The sequence below is a fragment of the Falco peregrinus genome, chromosome 11 (genome assembly GCF_023634155.1).
Source record: "Falco peregrinus isolate bFalPer1 chromosome 11, bFalPer1.pri, whole genome shotgun sequence".
Classification (NCBI taxonomy): Eukaryota; Metazoa; Chordata; class Aves; order Falconiformes; family Falconidae; genus Falco; species Falco peregrinus.
This window is the reverse complement of record NC_073731.1, coordinates 26442333-26470148: the sequence shown is the minus strand read 5'-3', so window position 1 is coordinate 26470148 and position 27816 is coordinate 26442333. Positions and strand designations below refer to the sequence as shown.

Sequence of the window (27816 nt, the reverse complement as noted above, 5' to 3'; positions counted from 1 at the left end):
TAACTTCCCTTTGAATACAGTGTCATTTGTGCTTCTGATCTCTGACCAGACACCTTTTTTTTTTAAAAAAAAAAAAAAAAAAAAACAACAAAAAACCAAAACCCAACCAACTTTCAGTCCTCATGTAAACCCCTGGCCTACAGTCACTGCAGCTTAATGATGTGATGGAGAAGGCAGGTAGAATAGCATTTTACTTAAAAAATTATTTCCACAGGAAATGATTTGATTTACATTTTTCACGAAATTAGTTCATTCACCAACTGGTTACAGAGGCTACATTTAATTAAAACTAGCCACACAGGTACTCCCTTTCTATTGCACGTTTAGAGTAGGTTCAAGTCCATCACAAAAAGGTTCTTGCAGCCCAAGAGGATGGATGAGTTTAAGGTGATCATAAATGCACATAAGATGTCTGTAGCAATTGGATAAAAATTAATCCACAAAAGCTGAAATATACCGAAATGAGACAAATGGCTTCCACCAGAGAGTCATTTCCTAAAATCCTGACCGCAGGAAGTGCGCTGGAGTCCATTCCGTTGAGCTGCTGACCGAACGCTGCAGTTAGGGTTTCTGGGCTGGAGGCTGTGCGTAATCCTTTGCGCCTGGCGGCGGCGGGCCCGCAGGGTAGTCCCTGGGTCCCGATGGAGGCAAGTCTCTGTTAGAAGGCGGCGTATAGTCTCTCGGGCCAGGCGGGGGTAGCCGCGGGCCTGGAGGATAATCTCTTGGGCCAGGAGGACCGAGGGGTCGAAAAGGCGGGTGCCCACGTCCATAGCCTCTGGGATCTGGAGGCGGCGGTAGCGGGCCAGGAGGCAGATCTCTCATTCCTAAGGGTGGGCCAGGTAAGAAATCTCTCGCAGCTGGAGGTGGCAAAGGAGCACCACGAACTGGAAGGAAAGGAAACCACGGAGTTAAATGAACTCTTGCTTTCACCTGACCAGGGCAGCTCCTCACCCAGTTCCTCATTGCTTCGTTTTGTGGAGCAGCTCCGGGGCGGGTCAGGCAAGTGCAGACTTCACCCACCACGAGTTACATTCTAGCGCGTTTGGGCTGCTGGCTTCCACGTTAGATTAAACAAGGGGAAATGCCTCCTTCATACCTGGGCATGAAGGGGGCTTGAAAGAACCTCACCTGCCCCAGCTTAGCGAGCAAGGCAGCCCGAGCCCATGAAGCGGGGAAGCCGCGTGCCAACCGCCAGCTGAGCTCAGTTCCACGCTCAGCTTCCAGGAAGCGCAGCGGGAAAAGTTTCAGCGCACGGCAATGCAACTGTACCTAGGGGCACGGGGAGAGGTCGAGGCCCAAAGTGCCCACGGAGAGGGGCTGGCGGTGGTCCGTAGCGAACAGGCGGCGGAGGCGGAGGTCCCATCACCGGGGAGGTCATGATGGGTGTCCCGGCCGGGAAAGACGGTGGACCTTTGGGACTAGCATTAGCCTGTGCAAGATCAGATTATACTGATCATTATATCAGTATATCAGATTATACAGATTATAAGCGCGTTACTCACTGCATCAGGAGAGGTACTGACACTGCTGAACATCACAACCACTCACCCAACCGCCAAGAGGTGGAAGAGAGCAGAAAAGAAAGAAAAAAAACACCCCAAAACACATCAACCAAGTAGAAAATAGGGAAAGTTACTGCAACATCATCATCCCTTCACCCGGAGCACTGCTTGCACTACCCAGGAGTGAGTCTTAGTGGATCTTCTGAGACGACAAGTTTTCTTTAGCTAGAGTTGTACTAAAGAAAAGTTCAATCCCTTCTGAAGTGTCCTCAGCGGACGCCCCTTTGGTAAAGGGCCTGGCACCTTGAATTACATACGAAATTGTGCTTAAATACCACAGGTAAGTCAGCTTCTTAGGATTATTGTTGTAGTCACTCCAAAGTGTTTGCCTGCAGTCCTTAACAAGAAAGATCTCATTTCCTCAATTCCATAAAAACCAGACAGCAACTGCTCATCATTAGAGAAACCTTGTGAGACAGAGGTACAAGCCCTTGGTTAGTGTCGCAGAGCATTTTGTTATTTAGCAGTTCAGAACACCAAGCCCGTTATTCCTCTCCATCAAAGCAGAGCAGCACCATATTCAGCCTCCAAATACTCACTGTAGCTGGTTCAACAGATGAAGGTGAATCAGTAGTTACACAGAGGGCTTCAGACTCTTTGGGAGAGGGGTGCTTTGGGGGTTTTTTTGGACAGCAAATAAGGATAGCGACAGGATACAGACAAGACAGAACATGATACAGTTAAAGAAGCAGCAGGAAGAACAGTGAATCATGTATTAGAAACGCTTCCTGAAGGTTGGGGTTTTTTCAGCTTACCACTCCATCCATTCCTGTGGAAGGGGAGGAGGTTCTTGGCCTGCTGCTGATAAGGGATGCTACAGCAGGCCCAAGATCTGTAAAGAGAGCCAGAAATACATGTCTTGGTGTAAGGAAGATGGGTTTTAAGTTCCATTTCTGAAATGAAAGAATCACTGAATAAATTGCAGTTGGTTGCAGGCCACATAACCTACCAGGTACAGACATCCTTCCAGGTAACTCCGGTGGCCTTCGTGGAACAGGGGGCCCATCTACCACGGAACCTTAAGGGAAACGAGAACCCCAGAGAGCCTCATGACCACGTGCCTGAGCTATTTCTGTTAAAATAAACCCACCCAAAACAACCACTCATCTGTGTATTAATAAACTATCCCTAGAACCAGGATCAGCCCTTGGCGTCCTGGGGTTCGCAGCGTAAGAGGCAGCCAGCACAGAAGGGAAGCTTTACTGCTTACCGAATTCACCCCTCGAGCCTTCCCTCCGAGGAGCAGAAAGGGGCCGAGCAGGAACTTCTATCATCTGGGTGGGTGATGGATTTCCTCCACTCACAGGTGACGGGCCAAAAGAGCCATCTCTGCTTAAGGGCCCTATGCCAAATAATTAAAACCACTTGACTTTTCTACAATTTAGCAGAGCCTTATTGTTTTAGGCTATAATGGACTCAAAGACCAAAGTTTTGGGAGAAACAGCAGCATTTACCTCGTCGTGGTGGGACTGGGCGATCAGGTCTGCCTGGAGTTGGCTTTACAATCAATGGTCTTTGAAGCATGACAATTTTTTGGTTTACTTCTATTAATCTGATTTTAAAAAAGTAAAGATTTTTGTAAAAATTATTCAAATAATACACAAGTTTTATTTTTTATAATGTAACAAGGCAAACCGCATTGTGAAATGTTACAGCTTTCAGAAAGAAATCTTATTTTAACCATCAAAACAGTTTAACAGCAGTTTAAAATCAGTAACTCAAATATGCAGTGCACATCCCGAGCAAGCAGGCTAACTTGAGCCTCTTGCGTTGTTCGAGTTTCTTCCCTCCCAAGCAACGTGCAGCATGTTCAAAGAACAATAAAAATGGTCTGTCTTGTACTTACTTTTGTCTCAGGTTGGCTGCTTCTCTTTTTTCTTCAGCCAGAGCTCTCTCGGCAGAGCGGGCAATAAGCTATTAGGGAAAATTTTGCCAACTGCATTAACTGCACTGACCTGAAGTCAAATACAAACCCTTTACGTCAGGAAAGGAAGAACATTCTTACCCAATTGTCATGTGCCTTCTTCTCATGAGCAGCAATCTGAGAAGAAAAGAAGCATTTTAGTTTATTTTGTCTTAACTACCAGTATTTGCAGTAACTCACCAAGGAGCACTGCAGTGATACAGTAAAAGATGACACAATAACAAGCAAGCAAGAAGTTTACCTGGTTTTTGTAAGATCTCTCTGTTTTTTGCAATTCTTCTTCCATATCTTGGATCCTCTGCCTGTACAAAAGGAAAAAGGGGAATGAGAGAGGTTTAAAACTAATTTTCTTCAATAGCGGAAATAAAGGACAGTCTTCAGAAACTGAAGTTACTTGTAAACTTTCACTTCCTCGATGGCCAGCACTGCTTTTTCATCTGCAGCAGACAATTTCTGCTCCTTCTCCTGACGCTCATACTCTTCCTGGGTTAGCTTTCTGCATAGGAAAAACAAAAAAACAACTATATTCCCCCATCCTACATCTACTACAACTCAAAGTCAAGGTATTCCCCTGCTAACAACAGTGATATCAGAATCTATAATAATGTATAAGAATACAGAAAAAGAAATAATCACATAAAAGAGAGAAATGCTGTCTTTTGAAACCAACAGACAAGCCCTTTGTATATAAAACCTGAAAACCAAGGACACAAGAGTTGACTGGACAGTTCTGTCAGCACCTAATGTTAGCATCTAACACCTGCAGACTGTCTCTTCAGATCCTGTAGTTTACTTATGAATCCTACAGACAGCAATGCAGATTTACAGAGGCAGGAACAAGGAAACACACAGAACTGTCATCTAAGCAAGGCAAGTGAAGAAATGAATGTGTAGTGAAAAAGGGGGAATAGAGGGCCCAGGTGACAAACACATTCGATAGTCCTCAACCGTGTGCAAAGAAGCTTTTTCTTAAGTATTCTCCACATCAATTTATTACGGGATCAATTTCCACATTTTTTTTTTTATAACCTCAATTTTTTCATTTTTGACATTTTCCTGGAAATATTGAAGAAAGAGGTCCAAGAGCTATCCCACAAAACTGGAACCATTAAACTGGCTAACAGCCAGTCCAACGTAACCCATTTCCTTGGCTACACATGGAAACAGTTTTCCAGAAAAAAACTGCAAGACTCATTCTAATCAAGAAGCAGTAACAGGCACTGTAATTTCGTAAAAGTTTTGGAAGGAACAGAAATTCTTCAGAGATATCATCAAGAGGAAGTTTTCCTTGAAAGGTGGGCTATCCTCCACCTCTCCATTATGTGTTTACTACACCTGGATCCTGAAGTTACAAGGTCAGGCAGTTTCACCACTGAGGTGCCGTACAGCCTCAATTCCTTAGCTTGTTCCAACCCTGTGCTTCCCCCAACCTACACACTTGAATTTCAATTGCTTCTCCTTCAGCCTTCCTACAGAATTTAGCTGAAAACATCCTTGAATCCTATCTCACATTTTCCCCACAAAATTGAGATGGTATTACAGACATTTGTAAGTAAATAAATGAATAAATAAATGAGGAATGAACACAGATATTCTTCACTGCTAGCAATTCACTCATCTCAGCTGTTACCACAAACTCAAAGGGCCTTAATTTAGCCCTTTGAGAAAGTATTTTAGCCTTTTAAGCTTTTTTCAAAGTTTCTACATTATCAGAATTTTGACTGACTGAACTGAGGTCACAGCAACTGAAACAAATTCTCCTGGACATTTTCTGGACAATGTGAGCGAGCAACCACAGAATTCACAGACCAAGCCACTCATCTCTGCTCTCCAAAAGTTGTTTGGTCGGGTTTTCAATAGTAGAAGGCATTATCGTGTAATGCGAGTGTCTTATTAGAATCTCTGGAATGGCAGAAAAAGTCAAAAAAGGGGTACTAGCTTCAACCACACTGAAAGAGTAGCCACCACCTTCCATTATAAATACAACTTCAAGTTGTTTGATCCTTCTGAGCAAAGTGTTTGGGTAGTGCCCGAGATCTAACATGCCGTGTTGTGGAAGAGTCACAAAAGGCTTACTTCTGGAGTGCCATCTCCTTCTGCTGGTACAGTTCACCAAGAATCTCCACTTTCTGCTGTAATGTTTTGCAATCATTTTCCAGTCGAGCTTTGGCTGACTGGAGCAAACACGAGTCATGTTCTAATTTTTTTATTTGCTCTGTTGGAGAAGCAAAGGTAGATTAGGAAGTTGAAGGAAGTTGCAATGAGAACCGTTACACCACTTAAACGCTCTGTTGCTTTTGAAGCCACAAACAGTACATCCTAAGCAATTCTTTCGCTAAGCCTACCTTCCAGCTCATGTCTTGCTGTTACTTCATCACTCAGTTTGGATTGCAGAAGATTTCTGTCTTCTTCAACTATGGATAACATAGTTTTTACCTGAAAAGAGGAGAAAGTTTATGATCTTAGGCACAGCAGTAATGTGGCTACATTTATTAGATATCTTGTGCAGCATACCCTGGAGACATCCATCATCTGCTTAATCTGAGACTTCATCTTCTCACTCTCATTATCTAGAAAAGAAAGATATATTTGTTTTCTCCATTTCTTAATCCCAATTCCCTGAACTCTACAGCTGTTAAAAATAACACGCTACACTTTAATCTGGGATAGGTCTCCTTAAGTGGTAAAAAAACCCCAACAAACAAAACACCAAAAAAAGAGGGGGAGGTGGGGCACAATAGCAAATCCATGACCAGCACAACAGAACTATTAGATTGATTCCAAAAGGCATTCAGAAGATTCCTTCTTGTTCACTTCTTCTACCCACCACACTAATAATGTGAACACTGAATCTGTTACCGGACACAGCATCTGAAAATCACTAAGCGGGAATTTCCAGCCCACATATACAGTATGGTTGTGGTGGGTGGGGGAGACTTCAAAAACAGAGATGCAGCAAATACACGTGCAACATCACTAATGACAAACTGCCGGAGTAGTTTTGAAAACTTCTGTTTCGATCTTTTGTATTTAGAAGATGTGATTACCTAAATTAGTTACCTATGTTGAGGTAAGCAAAATACTCGTTAAAAATTCATATTAAAAATAAATGTAGCATAATAACAAAGGTGAGATTCTCAGCTTTCGGAATGTTCTTAATTACTAACCTTTATATGCAATCTTTAAAACTGTGTGATTACACTTCTGATATACCTAAAAGGTCATTTAAAAGCAATTATTTGCCTTTTTAACAGTTTCTCCTTTCAGCTAGGAGGTACTTTGTGTTTGAGGATGAAAGCTGGCAGCCTCTTACCCCACAGGCAGCTACAGGCATGGATTCCCCTCGTTACCTGTATGACATGCCACGGACACACCGGCACAAGCTGCAGCCAGTGGGCAGGATTGCTGTACCTGGCAACTCGCCGTTGGCCAGATCGTCTCCTGAAGCCCATTTGCACCCTTCGCCATCCTTCTCGGCCTCAGATGCTGAATCCATGTCGAGCTGCTTCAGCTGCATAATGCAGTTAGTTAAAACCTAGTAAAAAAATCAAAATTTCAATGAAGAAGAGTCGCTCTGCATTTTGTAAATTGTTTCAAAGTATTTTATGATGCGTAGTATTTAAAGCAAACCTGTTATAAAGAACCTACTTCAATCTCATTTTCCTTGTAGGCAAGTGCTTCTTCTAAGTCCTTCTGAGATTTCTGATACAGTTTGATCTGCTCAGTGAGTTCAGCATGCCTCTCACTCCAACCTTCAGCTTCCTTTAGCAGCTGTATGAAGCACCAAGGCAAGATGATTACTTGTTTTTATTTTTAGTACAGCGTGTAAGTAATTAAAGTCTATTTTACTGCCAGCTCTGGTGATAACTGATCACCACAGGTCACAGACACAGGGTAAATCTCACGGTTATCACACATTACTAGTCCATTGGTAGAACTGGATGCTGGGAATCTTTCTGCAGTTTGTATTATTCGGTGATTTTACAAATTTGACATTTTCTCAGCTAATATCCCAACAACATAACCAAACTGCTCACACACTTCAAAATAGGAGGAATTAATCACAGTCCAGAGGTATCAAACCACATTCCTGAAAAGGCCATCTACTTCATATACAGAGAAAAAAAATCAAACAGATACTTGCAATTATTTTTAAAAGAACTTGCATGACATTTCAGGGCTAAAGGTCCTCCCCACTTAGCTTAGCTTCAGAGTTGCTTTTTGATAATTCTTTAGAATTACTTCCTTGAGTCCTGATCCCAAGCAGCAATCTCCCAATCATGCAGTGGCTACACCACATCAGCACAGACTTCTTGTGAAGTTGCTGACAAAAACTGAAACAGGCAAAGCCTTCACACTGAAGACATGTGGCTCACCTGCACAAAAAGCCTGTACAGACAGGCAAAAGGCATTTAAATTTTCTCTTGATAACATGAAATGTTGAATTCTGACACGTTAAGAAAACAGAAACATGCTGAAGTTATACCCAAGAAAGCTAGGAATAAAGCCCCAATACTTTGTTCAAAACAAACAGAATTGCTTGGCCTGGCCATAACTTACTTGCTCCTTACTCTTTTTCAGTCTGGCATTCTCTTCCTGCACATGATGAAGCTCAGATTTCACCTTTTCTTCACTTAGTTTAGCTTCATTAAGAGCAATCTGCACCTACAAATGAAACAAAAAGGAACAAAAAGACAAATTGTAATGGAGGAAGAGCTATGTATTAGCTGTAAAATGGAAAAAAAAAAAAAGGTATATATGCACAAACAACCTGGAATCTGCCAAGCTAGCATTTTCTATTACATCCTAGACATGAATTTTCCTGGTACAAAGAACTTGTGACTGTTGAGAGGGTGTAGATATTTTTTTACCTCTGAAAGCTCTACAGAATGCACACTGATAGCCTCTTGAAGTTTCGCCAGGGACTTCTGAGTTTCAGAGATCTATGTAAGAAAGAGATGAGCAGTGACTCTGCATTAGCCCGGTAAATGCCTTAGCCAGAGTAATTATTTTATCTGTGTAATATGGAAGCATAAAAGGAAAGTCAAAACACCAACACATTTCCATTTAAAGCAGCCATTGGACTAGCAGCAACATAGCACTGCCTTATCAGCAAGGTAAGGAACAGAAACACGCAGTACATTAGAATCAACTTCCCCCTGTGACTCTGCTTGCTCCTGGCTGGGCAAGTTCCCCGTACACCTGCGCAGTCTAAAACAAAAGTAACACGTGTTGCTGTCATTAGCGACAACCTTTGATCAAAACAAGATCAAAGAACTTGTTGGAGCTTACCACTACCACAGAAAATCAGGCTTTAAAAAGAAAAAAAACACATAAATACCGCTGGACAACAAGAATGAAGGGCAGCTTAAAGATCTCCACACGTACTACAGAACGAGATGCTCCCCCTAAGTACAAGAAAACATCTCTTACCAACCTGAAACCTTCAGCTCATATTGTTAAGGAACTTCCTGCTCTGGGTAGGAAATATTAGACTAGCCCATGATTGAGCACATCTGTGTGTGACAGCACATAACCACACAGGTCCATCAAGATCTTACCAGAGGGAAAAAAAAAAAAAAAAAAAAGTCATCAACAGATTCTCTCCCTGGAGCTTGGGATGAACCTAAAATTTCCTTTCAGTTCTTTTTGAGGTGGTTCATCTTCGCTCTACCTCTACCTGTTTACCCATCAGGTTGTGACCAGCATTTAGGGTGCATTAATTTAAGGACAATGTAAGACACAAGTGTGATTGCTCTTACCTTGTTCTGTTTCTTCTCATTCTTTTTCCTCTCCGCTTCAAGCATTGTGTGCAGATTTTTTACTTTGTCATCTAGCTGACGATTTGCTTCTTCCAACCCTTTGACAGTGTCCTAAAAAGAAAGAAAACGACCCAATAAGGCAAGTTATTTTACTGACTGTTTTGCTTTTAGTACAGAGACAGTTAACCGTCTCTTACCTTAAGCCCTGTAGTTTCATCAGAGAGAACATCTTGTTGTTCTCGGGCCACTTTCACAGATTCCTTTGCTTCCTTTATCTAGGCACAGGAACAACCAAAAAAAGAACCAAGGAAACCGTCAACATAATACTCGGTAAGAACAGAAAATAAAAACACAGTAGCTGTTGCATTGACTGTGTCGTTAAACCAGTAACAGAAAATTAGGAAGCAAAGGATGAGAACCTACAACAATACCTTTTGATCATATTCTGACATCTTTTCTAAGATTTCTGTTTTTTCTTGCAGAAGGTTTTTAATTTTTTCAGCAAGTTGCTTTTCAGTCACTAGGAAGAAAAAGAAAGCTTACAGTAACTGTCCATATCCTGGGGTGGGGATCAGAGCTATCATTGCTACCACTTGAGGGAACATTTTCAAGCAAGGACTAAACCATAAATCAGAACAGTGTCAATTCCCTGGCAGTCAGCCCTTCCTGCAGGAATCTGAGCATCTCCAGCTTTCATTTAAAGTCAGGACTGAAAACAAGACAGTAAAGCATTGAACACTGACAAAAAGCATATAGCTTTTGCATCCACTTCACAAAAATCTGGTCACAGAACGCACATCAGAGCCTGGCTAGGCACAGGACGCTGGCTAGCCACAGATGAGGCATGTTCAAGGGAAGAACTGGCAACGAAGATGTCAGAGCAGTCTTAGACCGCTGCTGTGACACTCCGGGAGATGCAATACCTTCCCCAACAACCATCTCTTTCTGCTATATCAAACCTGAATGTTTGGTCAGCAACGATAATGATGAAAACTGTCAAAGACCTACTGGGAAGAGGAAAGACAGTCAGCTAGCAGGTGGCATCAGTAAGCCTCAGGGAACTGCACCACTTTCAAACAGACCTCAAAAGAGCTATGACAGAGCAACAGTTCTTTAGGCATGCATTTGTTTCTGAACCCCGACAAGCTGTCAACCAGCCCTTAGGACCCAATAAAAATCATTAACATACTTAAATTATTTTATTGCGGATTAATTTAAAGAACATCTAATTGTCGTTCTTTTTCAAGTCCTAAACCACGCTGTAGCTGCACACCCCAAGCCCCAAATGCCTCACAGCAAATCCTGCAGCACAAACAGGAAGCACTGGTTGTTCCAACTGCATCCCGCAGGGTGCAATGGGAACTGCTGCTCCACCTTCCCCTCCCACGTGAGGGATTCTGGGCCAGTGGGATCCCCATCCCTTCCTGCTCTGGGGAGAGGAGAGCCAACAAGCAACTGCTGAGGGAGAAGACAGCTCTCAGCAGTTTAAGGGAGGCAGGAATCCCTGCATTAGCTTGGTCTCCTGATTTTACTAGTATCATGAGGAGTAGATAATAGATTTTACCTTCGGGACTTCAAATATAATCTATCTTTTAAAGCATTTTTGTCACTGTTACTATTTCTCTCTTTTCAATAAAGTTTTTAAGAACAACTTTGTCATGCTTGAAGAATATCTATTTTTTCTCAGCTTTAGTAGTTTCTATACAGTATCATACCAAAGAATATTTTTGGGGCCAAAAAAAAAGCATTAGACCCAAGTTCCGTATTTTGTTAGGGTAGGCACCTAAATAATTTCTACAGCACCAGTACCAATGTTTTTCCGCCTCCAACAACAATAATTCTTTTCCAGTACAGAAATCACCTTCCAGAAGTAGAATGGATTTTTTTTCAGTTCATTAATTCTGCATTATACTGCAATATATCTACAATGAAACTAGAGGAATGATTCAGAAGTAGTATGGTTTATGAGGAAGAAAGAGGCAAATAGTTCATGTGAAGACAATTCTTTCATATTTTCAGGTTTTATTCAATTATGAATTTCAGCCATCACCCTACTTTGAATTCTCTTTCTTTTCTATTCAGTACACATTAATTTTATACACCTGAAGCTTGAGAAATCCTGTGGTAAAAAGCAATGTGCTAGCCACAGTAATATCTGCATTATTTGAAGTCCACATTTAACTGTCTTTGCAACTGCACAGCAGTCAGTTTCAGGCTTCCCTCAATCCGAAAAGGTAAGAGGAACTAGCTACGGTTCTTTGTGAGAACCAACAAGCAAAAGCAGATCCACTGCTAGTCAGAAAAACAAAACAAACTCTACCCCCGCTACCGTTGTGCCAATGAATCGATGGATCACATTTATATTGAACAAGGTGGAGCTTTTCCTTGCCCTTTAATTTGCAGGTGTGAGCTGCATTGTTTCTCCTAATCAAAGCATTATCAAAAGCAAAACTGAAATCCTCAGATTCAAGTATCCTCTACTGACCTAGCTTACACCATAACCTTATAACCTTAGTCTCAGCGCTCTCCTTGAAAGGCAGTCAAGATGAACTCTTGGTCTTCTAAAACAATCTTCAGAACCTTAACATGCCTAAGCACCAAGTACATTGAAAAGCACAGAGAAACTTACCTTGATATATTCTACTCTTTACCTACAGAAGAGGAGGGGGGAAGAATAAAAATAAATTAGCCATGGTAGGTGAAAAATTTTATTCGTTTTCCCTTTTCAGAAAAGTCACTACATACACAGATTAAAGCAGCATACAGAAAACTCATGTATTGCTGCCAACAAGGGTGTTGAGTAACACTACAAACAAGCTTAAGCAGTTTTCTAATAAAAGCTTCTAGGTTAATGCCTTGTCCTAGAGTCTTAGTAAACGTCTGTTTACTTGGTCACTAAAAAGACAGCAGTAACTGCCCACATCAGATTTGCAACAGAAAGTGAAGCCATTTCGCATCAAACAACAGTCATGAACTTGCAAACACAAAACCACTTGCATCCCACTTCTCATCCCTTTGAAGCAAGGTATGTTTACATGACGGTGTTAATTTCAAAATTAACAGTTTCAGAAGCTTTCTTTTCATGCTGTTATATTAACAATGTTTTGCACTTGAAACTGACCTAATGTATTTGATATCAAAACTAAACAAGTAAAAAACTAACAATATTATTACAGATAAAATTTATTTTTAATTTATTTTTGTCAAGCAAAGATAAAATTATTCGACAAACTTCCAGACCATATCATCGCTGAACTGGACAGCTGTAAAATAAACTGTCCCATCTGATTTTCATCTATCCCTTCCCAAGGAGATGGCACTACTATACTTCAGAGCTGGTAATGGTACTTTTCTTGCACAGAAAATTATCCGTGTAGGAAAGAGGACAAATGTGGAGTGAGAAGAGTGGGGAAGGGGCTCTCCAGTGGGAATTAAGATCAGGTTTTTAGGTTTCTAAATGCAGAGCCTGCAAGCAGCTGGACAATACGAATGGGGGAGGATTAACTGCTTGTTTTGGAGATACTTGGCAACAGGCTCAAGCACATGGAAGGCTTTTCGTTTCAGAGATTTGCTGAGCCTTTCCTCAGTCTTCTTTAGTTACAACATACTCCCCTATTTTGCTCTTGAAACTGCCTCTTACCAAGAAATCTTCAATTAACAACGTAAAAGGAAACGCTTCTTGGCTTGAAGCAAACTGCAGCCCACTACAGCTATTAAGCCCAGCATTAATGCTCTAAACAGAAAAAGTAAAAACACAGGGGACTACCCACCACTTTGACCCCAGTAACGCTGAAACAGTTTAACCATACAAAAGACCACTCATCAGCAGGGCATGAAGTATACTTACTGAAAGGCAGGTTCTCCAGAAAATTATAGCAAGCGTGGCAATTCCCACTAAGGCAGTGATAATAATAGGCTCCCATGGAAGTCCATGGAAATCAGGCCCAGGACGAATTTCCTCAGGCAGGGTAGCAACCAACTGAAAACCGACAGCATTGATAACTATGAGGGTATTTTCATTAAATACTGCAGCAAAATAAGCAGTCTGCCAAATGCTTTCATTCCTCTGATAAAACCAGAGAACCATCTAGAGCTTTCTTGCAGTTCTTCTGTAATGTGAAAAACGTAAGTGAAGAAAACCACAAGGCAGCACAGCACTGGCATTTCAGCTCAAAAGTCTGAGTATCTGGAAGACACCCGACAGGACCAATCTGCTGGCAAAGAACTGCTACACCAAAATAAGCTGATATACACATTTGGCATTACACAGCGCTAGGAGTTACTTGATCCATTTCTAAATAGATCTATGAGGATGGAAAAAACACTGAGAAAAACGCATCTTTATATCTGGACGTTTGTAACAAGCCAGTAAAAACAACTCCCGCTCTCTTCCCAGCTGTCACCCTGGCCACAGGGATGTCGTATGTCATGTGTCCCGTCATAACAAGGCCAGAGAGCACCGAATGCCTGGAAAAGGTGCCAACACCTGGTACAGTTCACAGGGCTGGCACACAGAAACCTCTGCCTTCCCCCCGCCACAGCCGAGGGAAGCTGAGATTAAAAAGAAGGGGCACACTGTCCCCCGAGGAGCCCAGCGCAGGGGTGAGCTGCCGTTTTGGCAGGACCCCCGCTCCAGCGGCGGGAGCCCAGGCAGTGATCCCGGCCCCTGTTGACGCCAGCAGGTGCCTCCGGTCCCGCGGGACACCCCCAAATGGCTGGGGGGGGGGGGGGGGGGGGGGGGGAGGGGCAGCCGGGGCAGGTGTATGGTGGGATGGCTCCCCTCAGGGGCTGGGAGGTGGCCCCCCTCAGGGGACCGGGGAGGGGAAGGGGGTGTGTGTGTGTGGCCTCCCCTCAGGGGGCCGGGGAGCAACATCCGCCTCGGCCCGGGAGTCGTGGGTTGTCACTTGGCCCGCCGAGTCCCCCCGGGTTCAGACCGGCGCAGCCCCTCCGCCGCTTGCCACAGCCGCCCGCCCAAGGGCCGGCAGCGCGGGGGGCGGCCCCGCCCGGCGCGCGCAATAACAGCGCCCCGCCCCCCCCCCCCCCCCCCCCCCCCCCGCGCACCTGCAGCAGCCGCCGCGCCGGGGGCTCCGGGAGGCGCGCGCCGCCGCCCGCGGGGTCCATGGCGGCGCGAGCCAGCCGGCAGGCACACGTCAGCCCGGAGTGACAGCGCCGCCCCCGCCCCCCCGCGTCATCGCCGCGCGCCGCCGCCCGCATGCGCAGCCCGCTACGGCCGCCACTCACCCGCCGCAGCAGCTCCCGCGCCGGGCCCAGGGCTCCCCGTGAGGAGGCGCCGGCCTCCGCCCCGCGTCCCGCCGTTCGCCCGGCGCCCCCCGCCGCCGCCTCGGGGCCTGGAGGGAGAGGAGAGAGGCGTCACCTCACGGAGCGGCCGCCCTGGGCAGCGGGGCCTGCTGACTGGGCACGGCTGGGCTGGGCTGCCCCCGCGCCTTCTGCCGCGGCCTAGGGGAGATCTCAGGGTACGGTCCCCGGTTCTCCAGGGCACTGGAGGAGGAGGCAGAAGGCCTTGGAAGGGACGGTGATATCCCACAGGCTGCTTTAGAAAGAGTACCGGAGAGAGTGGCCCAGATCCGCCAAGTGGCTGCCAAGCCTGCCTCAGAGCACACACAGCTACAGCCACAGGGCAACAGTAAAAAAGCACACGCTCTTCAGTCCCTCATCAATAAACCTACGTCTTCTAGTAACTTTCCAAGGCTCTTAGTATGGCATAAGCTTTAAACCATCCTCTACCCTGACCTGAAGCCTGCCGCCTCCTCTCACTGCTACCGCTGTCACAAATTCAAATTAACAGATGCAAATAACCACCTGCCCAGCCTGCTGGTATACTGTGGAACAGCTCCTGTGAGCAGAGGCTCGACCAGCATCTGCCCTGATTCTTCTCAAGGCTTCCAGCACTCCTCACAGGAACACCTGGCAAACAGCATTTAACCACCATTAAGGAACGGAAGATTGTCTAAAATACAAGGGAACATCTGGCTGCTTAACCATGTAAGTAATCCACCAGCCATGTAAAATTCAGTAGGTATCTTTGCATTCAACCTAGTTTCCTTCAGAACTTACAAACTGTTCAAAAGTGCTTGGCTATGGGGATCGTGCAGTACCTTGGTAGCGTACAAAACCTACGCAAAGTGTGCCTGGTTTTTTTTCTGAGTGCTCAGTGAAGATGGATTTATTAAGCATAATCAGAGGTGAAAGCAGAACAGCAAAGATGAGCTTAGCACCAAGAATGGAGTCAAAGGTAGTTTCATGCCAAAACAGCTGGGAAAGGTGATGCTAATAGGACCCTTCCCTGGCATAAGGATGAATCAGCACAGATAAGCACACTTGCTCCAGAGGAAGGCCTCAGCAAAAGAGTCAAACATTTTTCCTACTCCAACAAACACCTTAGCCAGAAATTACTGAACTGCTTGAGGGAAGCTACACTCCATCCTTCCCGGAAAGTAATAGAGCCCAGAGTTACAGGTTAAAAAGAGCAAGTGCAGGATTCTATAGCCTCATGGTTAGACTGTCAGCCCCCCTGCAAGGAGGAGGAAACCTGAGCGGATGGTATGCATCCAGCTCTTCATCCACTACTATGCTGAGACACAGTCCACCAGCCTGACCACAGAACTCTATGACACAGGAGTTTTCTTTATTTCTGTAGTGCAAAAAGGTAGGAAAACTGCTCTGCTGAGGCGAGTGGTAGCAACACAACACTGCCACTGGAGGGACTCTCATGGGTTAGTGAAAGCCATTAGGATTACAGCAATTTACAATGGAAATATTAGTGAAAAAAATTTGTATTTGCTTAAAAAAATGTATTCGCCTTCAACCATGCTCCTCTCTAAGAGCAAAAGAACAAAACAGCCCAATTCCAAGAGGTTACCTGCAGCTGTATCTTCCCTGGCACTCTGTCTTGAATCAACTGACCCAAAGGAAGTATCTTCCAGCAGTGATCCTCTTTCAATATCATAGTCTTCTTCAGCTTCTCTACTATCTGAGAAGTTTGCCTCCTCATGCACAGGTGGAACATTAACAGCCCTCTCCTCCTTCTCCTCAACAGGCTGTTCAGGCCTCTTGTCTTCAAGCTGCTGAAATTCTCGATTGCTCTCATCCATGGCATTGGGGTTTCTGATGGAAACTCTGTAATATTCAGCTTCTTTTGCACCATCTGTGGCAGACAGGGAGACATGAATTAAGCACTGAGCTAACGTGCACATCTTACCCACAGCTGCCTCCAGTGAAATACTGCATTTGACAAACACTTTCTCGACACTTTTTAAACACTTCAGCTTGTGTGCTGCTTCCAGTATATTCTCAATTAACTTTCAGTAACACTTAATGAAATGTTCATATGGAATTTATGCAAGGTTATCAGCCACTGACCTTGCAATAAAATACTATTAGATGAAGTATTTTCATTGTTCATGACTATCAGAAATCACATCCTTAACACATACTACAGTAAAAGGAGCCTTGCTAAAAGCATATCTTACCAACTTCTTGCACATTAATTAGAAAAAACATCAAGATTGCAGCAGATTCTACTGCTGGTTCTTCCCCTGTGAAAAGATCTGGCTGTTCAGTATTTCTACTTATGCACTCTTTTATGAATGTTGGTAAAATATATGATGGCAGGGACACCCGAGATATTAGGTGCATAGATTTAGTGCCTGAACTTTGCATTAATCACTGGATCTCTCATAACTGGGTGCTAGCTAGTTCAGAAAATGACTAACCTAAACCCTCCAAAAAATTCAGCACATTAATGTATATGACTCCTTATTTCTTGAGAGTAGGAAGTATAGACATGACCTGAATGGCTCCTTCTAGCCATGCACAGATCCCACTGATCTTACACAGAACCTGGCCTGTAAGAACAGATATACTGAGTTCAAAATTTTCTCTCAGGATTTGTCCCTAGGCCACCCATCACAATGCCAAAAATAAGAAAAATCCCAGCAGATACCGTAGGGCCTCTTTCAGTTCTGCTCCCTCACCCTACATTCTTAAAGCTTCTCTGGGTTGCATAGTGTTGTCCAGGGTAGGGTTTTACTTCCATTTCAGCTATTTATCAACTGTTTTAACATCCTACCTTGAAAGTGCAGCAGATCATCCTCCTGTTCTGGAATGGATGCAAGTGGAACACTGTCACTAGCAGATGAATATTTACTCCTTAAAGAATATATTAGCTCTTGAATATCATCCATCAGCGCACTCTCCTCATCATACAAATCCATCTCTTTCACCACCTCCTCTTTATTTTCTGCCACTCTGGAATCCAGAACTTTTCCTACAACATCCATAATGCTTGATTCTGAAAACTCAAGTATCTGGTCCAAAGCTTTTTCTGTATCTTCATTATTATGGCTTGCCTTCCGAGCAAGCTCCATCTCTACCTTCATGTCGTGGAACATGGCTTCCACCCTAACCACATGTTGACGTCCAAGGTACTTTTGCAGACGTATTACACGCTTTTCATCAAGAAAGTCTCTCATTATTGTGAGCTGCTTCACAGACTCGCTGAAGTCTGTTACAGTGTCATCTGTGGCTGCTGAGCTGTCAGCAGGGCTGGAGAAATGTACAGACTGCTGGTGGTCATTTCTTGTATGCACTAAATTTTGTACCTCTTTTGAGTCTTTCTGTGAAAAGTCCTCTGGAAGATGATCTTCCCTTTGGTTAAAGTCATTGTTGTCTTCTATATCAGGAAATTGGAATTTATGCTGTTCTGCAGCTAATGGCTCCTCAGCTTCAGAAGACTCATTATCATCTTTCATGACATGTTCCATCTCATCCAATTCAGCACCTTCACTCTCTGGTACGTCAGCCTCTTTGTTCCCAGTCTGGCTTGCATCTTGCATGCTGACTGTTTTTTTAGCCTCCTTAGAAATTGTGTTTATTTCCTCTCCTGTTTCATAAATAGGGTTTGCAGTTCCCGAAACAGCTTCACTTGGTACTTCTAAATCAGGATTTGTACTTTTAACGTTTAGTGTGCCACCTTGTACATTTGCAGCCCTTGCTTGCAACAGCTTTGCACTTGCAGCATTCTCATCTTCCAGTAGCTCTTCTTCTACTGGTTTCAGGTCAGGATCGTCTTTAGCATCTGGCTCTTCAGATTGCAATTCTGGTCTTGGTGTTCTTTCTTTAGCTAAATTTGTGCCAAGATTTCTGTCTGAATCTCTATCCTCAGTATGAGTAGTTCTTTGCAGAGTAAGATACTCTGTCTTAGTATTCTGTGTAGTGCTTCTTGATTTTTCTTCAGGGGAACTTTTCTCGATGCTTTCTTCAAATACTGTCATCTTGCCAAGATTTCTTGAAAGCTCTTCTTTCACATCTACCTCCGAATACTCAGTCTCATTTTCCCATGGCCTAGGTTGCTCGACAGCTCCTCTACGGCTTGCGTCTCCCTCCCCTGCAGGGGTTTCTTTCATGTTTCTCCATTTTATTTCAGGTTCTTTGTTAAGAGAGGCAGTTTTTTGATTTTCATCATCAGTCTCCCCTGTTTGTTTCAAATCTTCTTCATGTCTTAGAGGCTCTTTCTCCACAGTGGTCATTCCATGCTCCAGTTTTTCTTTCAATAGGTCAGTATCTCCTAAGTCACTTTGAGATGCATTTTTTGCATCTTCCACTGGTTTGGCTGGAACATCAACAGGCTTGTTCTCAGCTCTTCCCTTCTTTGCTTTCTCCCATCGTTTTCTGTGCTTGAAATCATTTTCCAAGACCTCTTCCAAGGTATCATCCTCAAACTTTTTCTCATCTTTCTCTATTCGAGCAAACGGCACTCCTTCTGGACTTTTGTTGCTATTGCCAATGGATGGGTTTAAAGCATCTTGCTTGCTTTTAACAAATGATTTGGACTCCAGATCATCTCCTGGACTAGGCAAAACACGAGGATCAGGCACAGCTTTACTTTTCAGCTCTTCAGTACTTGTCTCAGTTCCATCAGCCATGAGCTGCTCTTCAAACTGTTCAGTTTTGTTTGTTTGTTCTTTTGAACCCAGATCACCTGTACCTACAGGTTCCTTCCTAAGGTGTTCTTTGAAGAGAACCTCAGGTTGAGTTGTTGCTGGTGCTTCTCTTTTATTAATGAGCATTACCTCATCTTGTTTCTCTTTTGTTTGTTTAGATTCGGACCTGTCCACACTTATACTGTCACCTGACTTCTTGCTCTTACTGAAGGCATCCTTAAGAATTAATGCATCTGAATCAGGTTCTTCCTCATTATCTCTTTGGTTATTTAGCTCTGTAGCACCCTTTGCATGTTCATCGGGTTCATGACTTTGTGACTCAATGTCATCGTTTTCATCATCTTCTGAATCCACTGGGGATGTAATTTCTTCCTCTGCCATAAAAGACAGCAGAGGGATTTCTTCAGACTGATCTGTAAAGTCTGGTTCCTCCTCTGCATCATGAGCATTAATGCTCAAGTCTTCATTAAAATCATCTTCCAGCGATGTAACAAGTCGAGTCACTTCATCATCTGATACAACAGCATCAGCAGTTGAGCCAAATTTTGTTTTCAAGTTCACAGAGAGCTCTCTGTTTAAAAGTGTATAGGCATTGACTTCTTCATCCTCGTCATCAAGTTGACTGGTTTCACCCTGAGGAACACTAGTGTTTTTGGTATTTTCACTTTCTAGCCCTTTTAGTTTCCCATGTAGCATTCCTTTCAAGTGCTCATGTGCAATTTGATCTCCCTGAGAGTTTTCTTCGTGACTATTGACACTGGAGTCTCCCCCAGTATTTTCAGTTCCTTCTGTAAGAGAACTGTCCACTTCCTCTGTCATGGCGGGGGCCTCCTTTTCCTCTGTGCTTAGCTCAAGATTGTCTGTCTCCAAAGCATTAAGGGACTTCACTTCATCAACCTGTTCAATCTCCTCATCCCCTTCAATTCCTTCAGCTGGTTTTGTCTGTGGATCATTTGATTCAGTGTCCCCTTCATTTGCTGTCGTCTCTTGCAACGACTTCAAAAGCTCATCCACATTGTAATTATCAAAATCATCCCTTCCGCCATCAAAGCAAACAAAATCTGTTTCCTGAAATGAAAAACAACATGTAATCATAAATACTATGTTCTTTATTACAGTGATGAGACCAAATTAATTTGGTTGGTTAGAGAGAGAGAGAGATACAGCAGCAAAGTAAATCATATTAATTGGGTAGGATTAACACCCTGAGTCCTTAACCAAAACTTTCTTTGAAATTGGTGGAAGTTTTGCCCAAGGACTGTTAAAAACCTAAATAAAAAGGCTGTGGCTTAGCCCTGCCAAAGACCTCCTAAGTGAAGAGCAAACCGGAAGTCAGCAATGGAGTTGACATTATTGTACTTTACTCATCACACACATCCTGAAATTAACAAGTCTATTGCTGAAAGCCAGTGAGGAGAAGAAAACAAGCATCGCTAAGCTTGTTTGTCACAATTTCTTTTAGCTGGTCTCTCCTGAAATGGCCAAGTCCTCCAAGCAGGAGCTGCCCCTCACACAATTTCTGAAAAATAAAGAGCAGTGCAAGTCACTGAACACAATTTCATAAGGGTCTGAAACTGCATCCACAAACATGCACAGCTCTGGCCTCACTCACACAACTCTGGGGTTATCAGCTATTAGTGCATGAAAGCCACCTATGTGTGTAGGGCTTGAAAGGCCAATTCTAGAATCAAAGGGCTAAGCACACCAGGTTTTGCTTGTTTCTGATAGTACTTTAATATTTGAAAGTTTGGGAAAAGAAACAATTCTGAATACGTACCAGACTACGTGCGAGCCAGCTAGCAGCTTTTCTAGAGCTAAATCAATCCAAATGGATTTTTTTAGAAGAAAACCAGAATATTAAAGAAGGACCAACGCTCATCCACACGTATAGCTGCAAAAACATTCAACCCCCTGATACACATGTGCATCCCTGCATGTATGTAGCTGCTTACTAACAAAAGGTTCCTAAGGATCATTGATATTCCCATTCTCCTCCTCAGGGATTTTATTGATTGCTGAGGTAAGAAACAGTAAGAAGCCCAAATAAAAAAATAACAAGACTTACATCTGTTGGTAATTCTAGCTCCTCATTGGAATAATTATGGTTTATTTCAAGTAAATCCTTTGGAAAATATCCAAAATCGCTTCCAACCTGCCAGAAAACAAACACAAGCAAACAAAAAGCAGTAAAGCAACTTTCAAAATCATGCGACTATTCCTAATTACAGACACTAGTAACAAACACATCAAACTTTCCGTCAAGTATTTCTAAGTGAAGTTTAACACAGTGAATAAAAAGATTAGCGATACCTTTTTTATCCAATACTTATATTTCACAACACTCTTGTGAAGCTGGAAAGTTTTTCTATTCATATTTTAAAGCCTGACTTATAACAAATTATTAGGAGAGTTGGAAATGACGTCCAGGCATTCTGGCTCAGGTGCTTTAATTCCTATTGTGCGCTCTCACGGGCATCACATATGCCTCAAGTATTTTCCTGAGTAGTAGAAGAGGATCTTTGACAAATAAGATTTACATCCATGCGCAATGTTATAGCCTGAAAAGTGCTCACTTTGTAGCTTAAGGAAGAAAAAAATTCTTAAAGCAGATTTTAGGAAAATGCAAAATAGTACCTGAGGTAATAACCTATCTTAAAACCTGTGTGAAAAACAGCCCCTCTCTGCAAATGCATTATTACACTTCAGTGACTAATACAAGCAAAAATCAGTTGCAGATGGCAATTTTCAAGCAAGTCAATGTGCTAAGCCAAGGCAAACAGTGGAAGACAAGAATCTCTCTTATCACTCACCAGGTAAGATCTATACAGTAATGCTCTCACTTGTGAGTTCTGACAAGGGCTGTCAAGAAGCCAATATTAATAGCACGCTATCACTACGCAGATTAGATAATCCAGGCAATTAGAGCCTGGACAACACACCTAGAAAGGTACAGAGTACCTAGATGACCAAAATATCCAGGGGCAAAAAAAAATAATTTTGGTCACTTCCTCAATGTTTTGTTAAAGGACAAAGACGACAATTACTCATTTTCTTGAAGAGTTTGTTTGGGAAGAGCACTCAGTTAAAAGATGAAATTAAAAAGGAAAGCATTATGTCATAACAATTAGGGATATATATATATATGTATTGTTACACTGACATCACTGAAATAGGTTAACCTGGGATGAAGTTTTCTGGATTTACAGTGGCATTAAAAAAAAAAAGGGGGGGGGGGGGGGGGGGAGAATTGTATCCAGTAAATACTACGTACTAATCATTTTGGGGTTGGGTTTTTTTGTTATGCAAGAGAAGTAAGCACTGATACATTATAGGGCTTCCTTTTTTACCTATTTCTCATTCAAATCTTACCTTCTATAGTTGGTATCTCTGAAGTCAATTACACATATATTTAAAAAAACAGTACAATTATTACCCCTCTGCTTTTTGTAAACACACAGAGGTACTCTCTTACGGAAAAGAGATAATGTATACAGGTTTATTATTGGGAATTACTGGGAATGGGAAATTAAACTTGACAAATCAAAAGCTTGTCCTTGTGTGGTATACTACAGTTTTATTCTAAATTGGCCTGTTTCTCTCTACAAACTTCTATTCTAGTTTTAAATTATCTTTCTGAAAACAAAAGCTAAATCTTCAAAGTAGTCTCTTTGCAGACTAATCTCCGTGACTACCATTATAATTAGGCATCACGATTTGAAACTCATTTAGCATAATCCAAGCTGCTGGCCATACAAGTCCTCTGCAGTGACCCAGTTTGCCACTTACGTGGTTTATGAACCATATGGGATCTGCACGCCCAAAATTTCATCTGCTCCTATCCCTACAAGTCCTCTCTTGTCAGGGAAAAAATGCCTTATTGTGCAAATAAAGGAAATATTCTTCATTCTTTACAGACACGACAGAGGAAAGATGTTATGAATGCCAAATAAATAATGGAGAAAAAAGTGCATCCTTCATTTCCACTCCCTTTCCAGTTAAAATGCCATCAATGGACAAAACATAGTTCTGTGTACAGCATCTGTCCCCACCAGTGCCCACATCCAACAGCCAGCTGCAGCAGATTCACTGACCAAGAAGCCAGATCCTCACACTGCCTACTTCAGGGACGGAAGAGACAGCTGGGAATAAAGATATTAAAATGTTTTTAATCTTAAAGCCCACATCCCCAAAGCACAGGCACCACAGGTACCTAAAACTGCAAAACATCAGGCAAAGAAGAGCTGGTTTGGTCTGCCCTTGCCGAGCACTGGCATTGTTAAGACACAGAAACAACAGGAGAGAATTCCCTGATCCTCTGGGTTCTCCAGACATATTCTGTCTTCCTCTCTTACCTTAAATTCACACATCCTGTTTTCTTTTTTATTACCCTACATGCAAGATTTGAAAACAAAAGCAAGAACCCACAACCCCAAAAAAGTCACTATCTGCAGCCAAATCTTTCTTATAATGTGAGGCCAGAAAGAGTTTTCTCAACCTTGAATCAAAGGAATAAAGTTCAGTCCTTTGCCGTAAGATAAAATAACAGTCTTCTGCAGCAATAATTCAAAAGTGTCTTTGCTGAAACGTTTTGTTAAAAACCAGCAGTTTTTACTTAGAATTATCTGAAGTCATTTCAGAGTTCTGGATCCTGCTAAAGATGAGAGCAGCATGCCAATGAAATGCATAGGAGCAAAGTCTACATAACACAGCTTGATGGCGTAAACAACGTGAGGTAGATGCTGAAGAGGAGACCAGTTTTAGAGCACACGGTGCGCTGGACAATGAGAGTACCCGCTGTGCTCCACCTTTCGCCTTTGGGGAAAAAACTAAGTATTTTACTGGAACTGACGTATTTGTGAAATTCATAACATAAAAACACTACGAAATAATGGCCATAAAACATTGCCCAAGTATCTAACTTTGTTTATTAATGAGGTTTAGACAGCTCTGCTAAAAACTGCATGCCATATAATGTATAGAATATGTATATAGCTGGGTTCCAAAATTTTTTCATACGCAAAATACTCACTGAGTTCAAAGGGAGTTCTGCAAGCAGTGAAGTATAGAAGACTGGGATCATAAAATAAAGGACCTATTTTGTTAAAATACAGCATGGTTGCTGGCACAGGAGAAAAAAAAAATCAACAATGGCTTGAAAAGGGCGGAGTGAATTAGAAAAGCAAGGGCAAATAAAGCCCAGACCTAACCACTGTAGATTTTTCAGCCTTGGTGAAAGGCTCCTTTCTTAACAGATCATCTCCCCTCAGGTCAGAAATACTATTGTGTTTCTCAGGGCTCCTCAAAAACTGATTTCAGGATTAGAGCCTGTATTTACAACTTGTTTGAAATAAGCCCCTGGTTGCAATCGTTAAATCTTCTCATACATACATTCCCCTAACCTCCGCCCTCATCTGAAGACCAGAATACCAGTTATCCCTTGATTTCGTAGTTTCTGTTATGCTCTAACAAATATTTTCCCCCAAAACTTTGGGGAATGGAAAAGCACAGTAGGGTAGATGCATGGGACCAAACGATACACACAAGCACACAAAGTCACGCAATGAGATCCCAAAAGGGCTGCAGCAGAAGGCAACATGCCTTCCATTGGAATCCGTTTAATCGCAGACCTCACTAGGTAGCCTGTTTTTAATTAGCAAGCAACAACCTCCCCCTAGCTCCACAACTACAGACAGCAGGCACGGCTGGCCTGCATAAATCAAGTTGCCCAGCCGAATCTAGCATGGGAAGTCACGTTGCACAGGAGAGACCCCGGCGCGATCTGCAGCTCAGGGACAGGGTCAGACACGCCAGTGCCCTACTCAGCATGCAATGCCTACTCAGGCACCCCTGGCCCCACTGCAGCGTTGGACACTGCTTGTTGCAGTCTTACAATTAACGCAGCAGCAGTCAATCAAAGCAGGGAAAAAAAGTAAGATTACAGCCACCAACTGAAAGGAATTAGTCTGTCATCACTACCCTAAAAAGAATATAGAGAACAGCGTTAACACGATTAAAAAATTACAACAAATAAAATGAGGCACTGCAATTTTTCAGACCTGCCAACTTCAGCTTTTACTTATTAAAGCAAACATCCTTTTAACTTGGGAGACATGCCTAACCGTTGCACGAGCTTCCTATCAGAATATTAACTGAATATTAACTCAGCAATTACCTGAAACCTGCTGTCTGATCTCACAGCCTGCATTACGCCTTGTTAGAAAAAGCAGAATTGGCCCCACACTGCTACTCTGCATCTCAAGAAGCGGCAGCCCTGGAAACCCGTACCGGCTAATTAACCAGATTATTTATGGTACAGTACATGTCACAAGGGAATTACCAGCATGATACAATTATAAACTCTTCTTTAACCATGTGCTACAGTTTTCTGCTCTGTTCTGTATTGTTCTAATTGGATTCAGCTCCTGCTGAGAGCTTGGCTGTCCACACCCAGCCTGAACAGGTTAGAGAAAGCGATACACCCTGCTTTTCACTAAAACCACTAGCCCCACAGCCAGCACCCAGGTGTGGCTTTGAGCAGCCTAGACCACTGTCGCAGGCAATCATCTATCCCTTGTAGGCAGCCAGGGTAAGCAAGGATGTTGAAGTAAACGATTCGGACACAAAAAGGTGTGTAAGGGAAGCATGGGGAGGGGGCAACAGGGACCAGGTCTAAGCAACCTCCAGACTGCCAGTGCTTTCAAGGGAAGCCCACAAAAAACCTGCTCTTCCTCCAGGGTATCTCAGTTCTGCTTCTGTCAGGCAAATGAAGCGCTTACAATGAAAGCCGAGAGGAGTTTTCTACGAAGTAACTGCCAAGTATGGGGACCCCCCTTTCCCATCAACAGCACCCTCTCAGAGTGCCCAGAGAAGACAAGGACTCTGACAAGGCCACTACTCTGCAAGCTGCCGCAATGTGTTACTAAAGCTGAAAGAGAGACAGACCTTTTAAAAATCAAATTTACCTTAATTCTTTTTAGTTTTACTACTTTTTTTTCCCCCCTCCAACTCTGCATGCAGATTAGATAAAAAGCAGAAGAGTGCAGCTGAATATCAGGAAAAGAAACACTATTAAAACACGTACGTGGAATGGTCTTTAGCAGGATTAGAGTGCAGGATGAGACCACATCGCAGGTAAAACACAAAGTGCAGGCTTAAAGTCTTCCTAGCTGGGAAGGGAGGCTCAGCTCCCAGGCAGGCTCATGGGCCACCACTTACAGCGCTGCACCGGGAGGTTTTCAACACAAAGGCAGTTTTCGAACAGTTTTTAGCACACATTAGCGTCGCCCGTTTTTCACAGTACTTAATGCCTTAGAACTGATCAAACCACATCCCATTTCACACAGGCCTCAAGACAAAATAGCTAAATAACATAATGAAGGCTGTGCTCAAAACCCTGCGTGTTCTCCTGCAAGGCAAAAGGAAAGAAAAAAGATTACCCACTGAAAGCACCAAGCAGAACGAATGCTTCACGGTACTTACACTTCCAGCCCACAGCTCAGTTGATTTTCCTATTAGTTTGTAATATACGTACACTGCTTCTCCCTTCTTAAAATTTACAAAGCGACAATCCGGACCTTTAAAATCCTGCATCGCCTTCCCTCGGCACATTAACACTGTCCAAAGAAAAAAAAAAAAAAAAGAAGCGTATTACTTTAATAATAATAGAACAGTTTCAGGAAAAGGGTCTTTGCTAACTGGCAGAAAATAAGACCTCCCCTCCCCACACGCACTGCTCTCCTATTTTCTGGACTGGGTCAAGAGATAAGAACTTAACTCAAAGCCTAACTAAAATAGGAGATCATTTAAAAAATAAAGCAAGCTCACTGATCAAGGCATGCGTTTGACAAAGCACTTGAGAAACGCGTATCAGAAGTGCTCTATGATGCTAATTATTCACATTAAGATGGGTTGAAAGCTGGCATCTGCGCGCGAGCAAACCAGGCCCCCCCAGTTACTCAGCGTATAAACAACACCCGGGGAGCGGGTTCATTCCCGGAGGTTTTGCAGGGGGGAACCCCAAAACCGCGGGGATCCCAGAACTCGGTGGGGGCAGGGGAACGGCGCCCGCCGGGCCGCGTCCCATTTTCCCGATCCTCCCCGATTTCCGTGCCAAGGTGGGGGGGCGCTCAGGGAAACGCCTCCGGGAAGCATGCGACGTGTGCATCTTTTCCCGTAGGAAGTTCCCGGGCGCGGGAGGCGGCCCGCCGGCTGTGCCCAGCGCCGGGAGCGGGGCCGGGGGCTCCCTCCCCCCTCCCCTCCCCGCCGTCCCCACTCACTGCTGCACTCGGGGTCGGCGCAGCGCTTGCGCTCGGCGAAGCGGCGGCCCAGGTCGGGCCCGGCGGCGGCGCAGAGGGCGGGGGGCGACGGGGACAGGAGCAGCGGCAGGAGCAGCAGCAGGGCGAGGAGCAGCCGGTGGTCCGGCAGCGGGGCTGCGGCCATGTTGGCGGGCCCGGCGGCGGGGAGGGAGCAGACACGTCAGCAGCGCCGGCGGGAGGGCGATGTGGCGGGGGAGGGACGGGCCCGGCCCGGCCCCGCCGCGGCGGGAGGAGGGCAGCGGCCGGACCCTCCCCCCCGGCCGCGTCCCTTGCCCGCCTCCGCCGAGACGG

General features: G+C 43.8%; 1 protein-coding gene across 3 annotated transcripts; it reads right to left on the bottom strand.

Annotated features, from left to right (window-relative positions):
* Positions 1 to 72: 72 nt before the first annotated feature.
* Positions 73 to 27700, bottom strand: MIA3 (MIA SH3 domain ER export factor 3). 3 transcript variants are annotated; one of them, XM_055816326.1, is made up of 30 exons: positions 27487 to 27700; positions 26690 to 26823; positions 21276 to 21362; positions 17338 to 20278; positions 16129 to 16413; positions 15069 to 15173; positions 14490 to 14596; positions 13096 to 13227; positions 11878 to 11899; positions 9680 to 9768; positions 9446 to 9523; positions 9249 to 9359; positions 8358 to 8429; positions 8047 to 8151; positions 7135 to 7257; positions 6898 to 7021; positions 6001 to 6056; positions 5832 to 5922; positions 5563 to 5701; positions 3881 to 3982; positions 3728 to 3788; positions 3568 to 3603; positions 3409 to 3476; positions 3017 to 3114; positions 2773 to 2904; positions 2512 to 2580; positions 2318 to 2394; positions 2102 to 2173; positions 1270 to 1429; positions 73 to 884 (listed from the first exon to the last, which is right to left on the bottom strand). In XM_055816326.1, the coding sequence occupies exons 1-30, from the start codon at positions 27647 to 27649 to the stop codon at positions 562 to 564; spliced, it is 6162 nt and encodes a 2053-aa protein (XP_055672301.1). In that variant the 5' UTR covers positions 27650 to 27700; the 3' UTR covers positions 73 to 561. The 3 variants fall into 3 exon arrangements, with proteins under 3 accessions (XP_055672301.1, XP_055672302.1, XP_055672303.1); XM_055816327.1 differs by lacking the exon at positions 2102 to 2173 and having other exon boundaries at positions 27487 to 27699; XM_055816328.1 differs by lacking the exon at positions 15069 to 15173 and having other exon boundaries at positions 27487 to 27699.
* Between the last annotated feature and the right edge of the window lie 116 nt (positions 27701 to 27816).

Coding starts and splice junctions, on each gene's coding strand:
- MIA3 (XM_055816326.1), bottom strand. CDS start 27,649: ATGGCCGCAGCCCCGCTGCCGGACCACCGGCTGCTCCTCGCCCTGCTG. Junction 26,824..27,486: donor CGCCGACCCCGAGTGCAGCA/GTGAGTGGGGAC, acceptor TTCTTTGGACAG/TGTTAATGTGCCGAGGGAAG. Junction 2,395..2,511: donor TGGAAGGATGTCTGTACCTG/GTAGGTTATGTG, acceptor CTCTCTTTACAG/ATCTTGGGCCTGCTGTAGCA.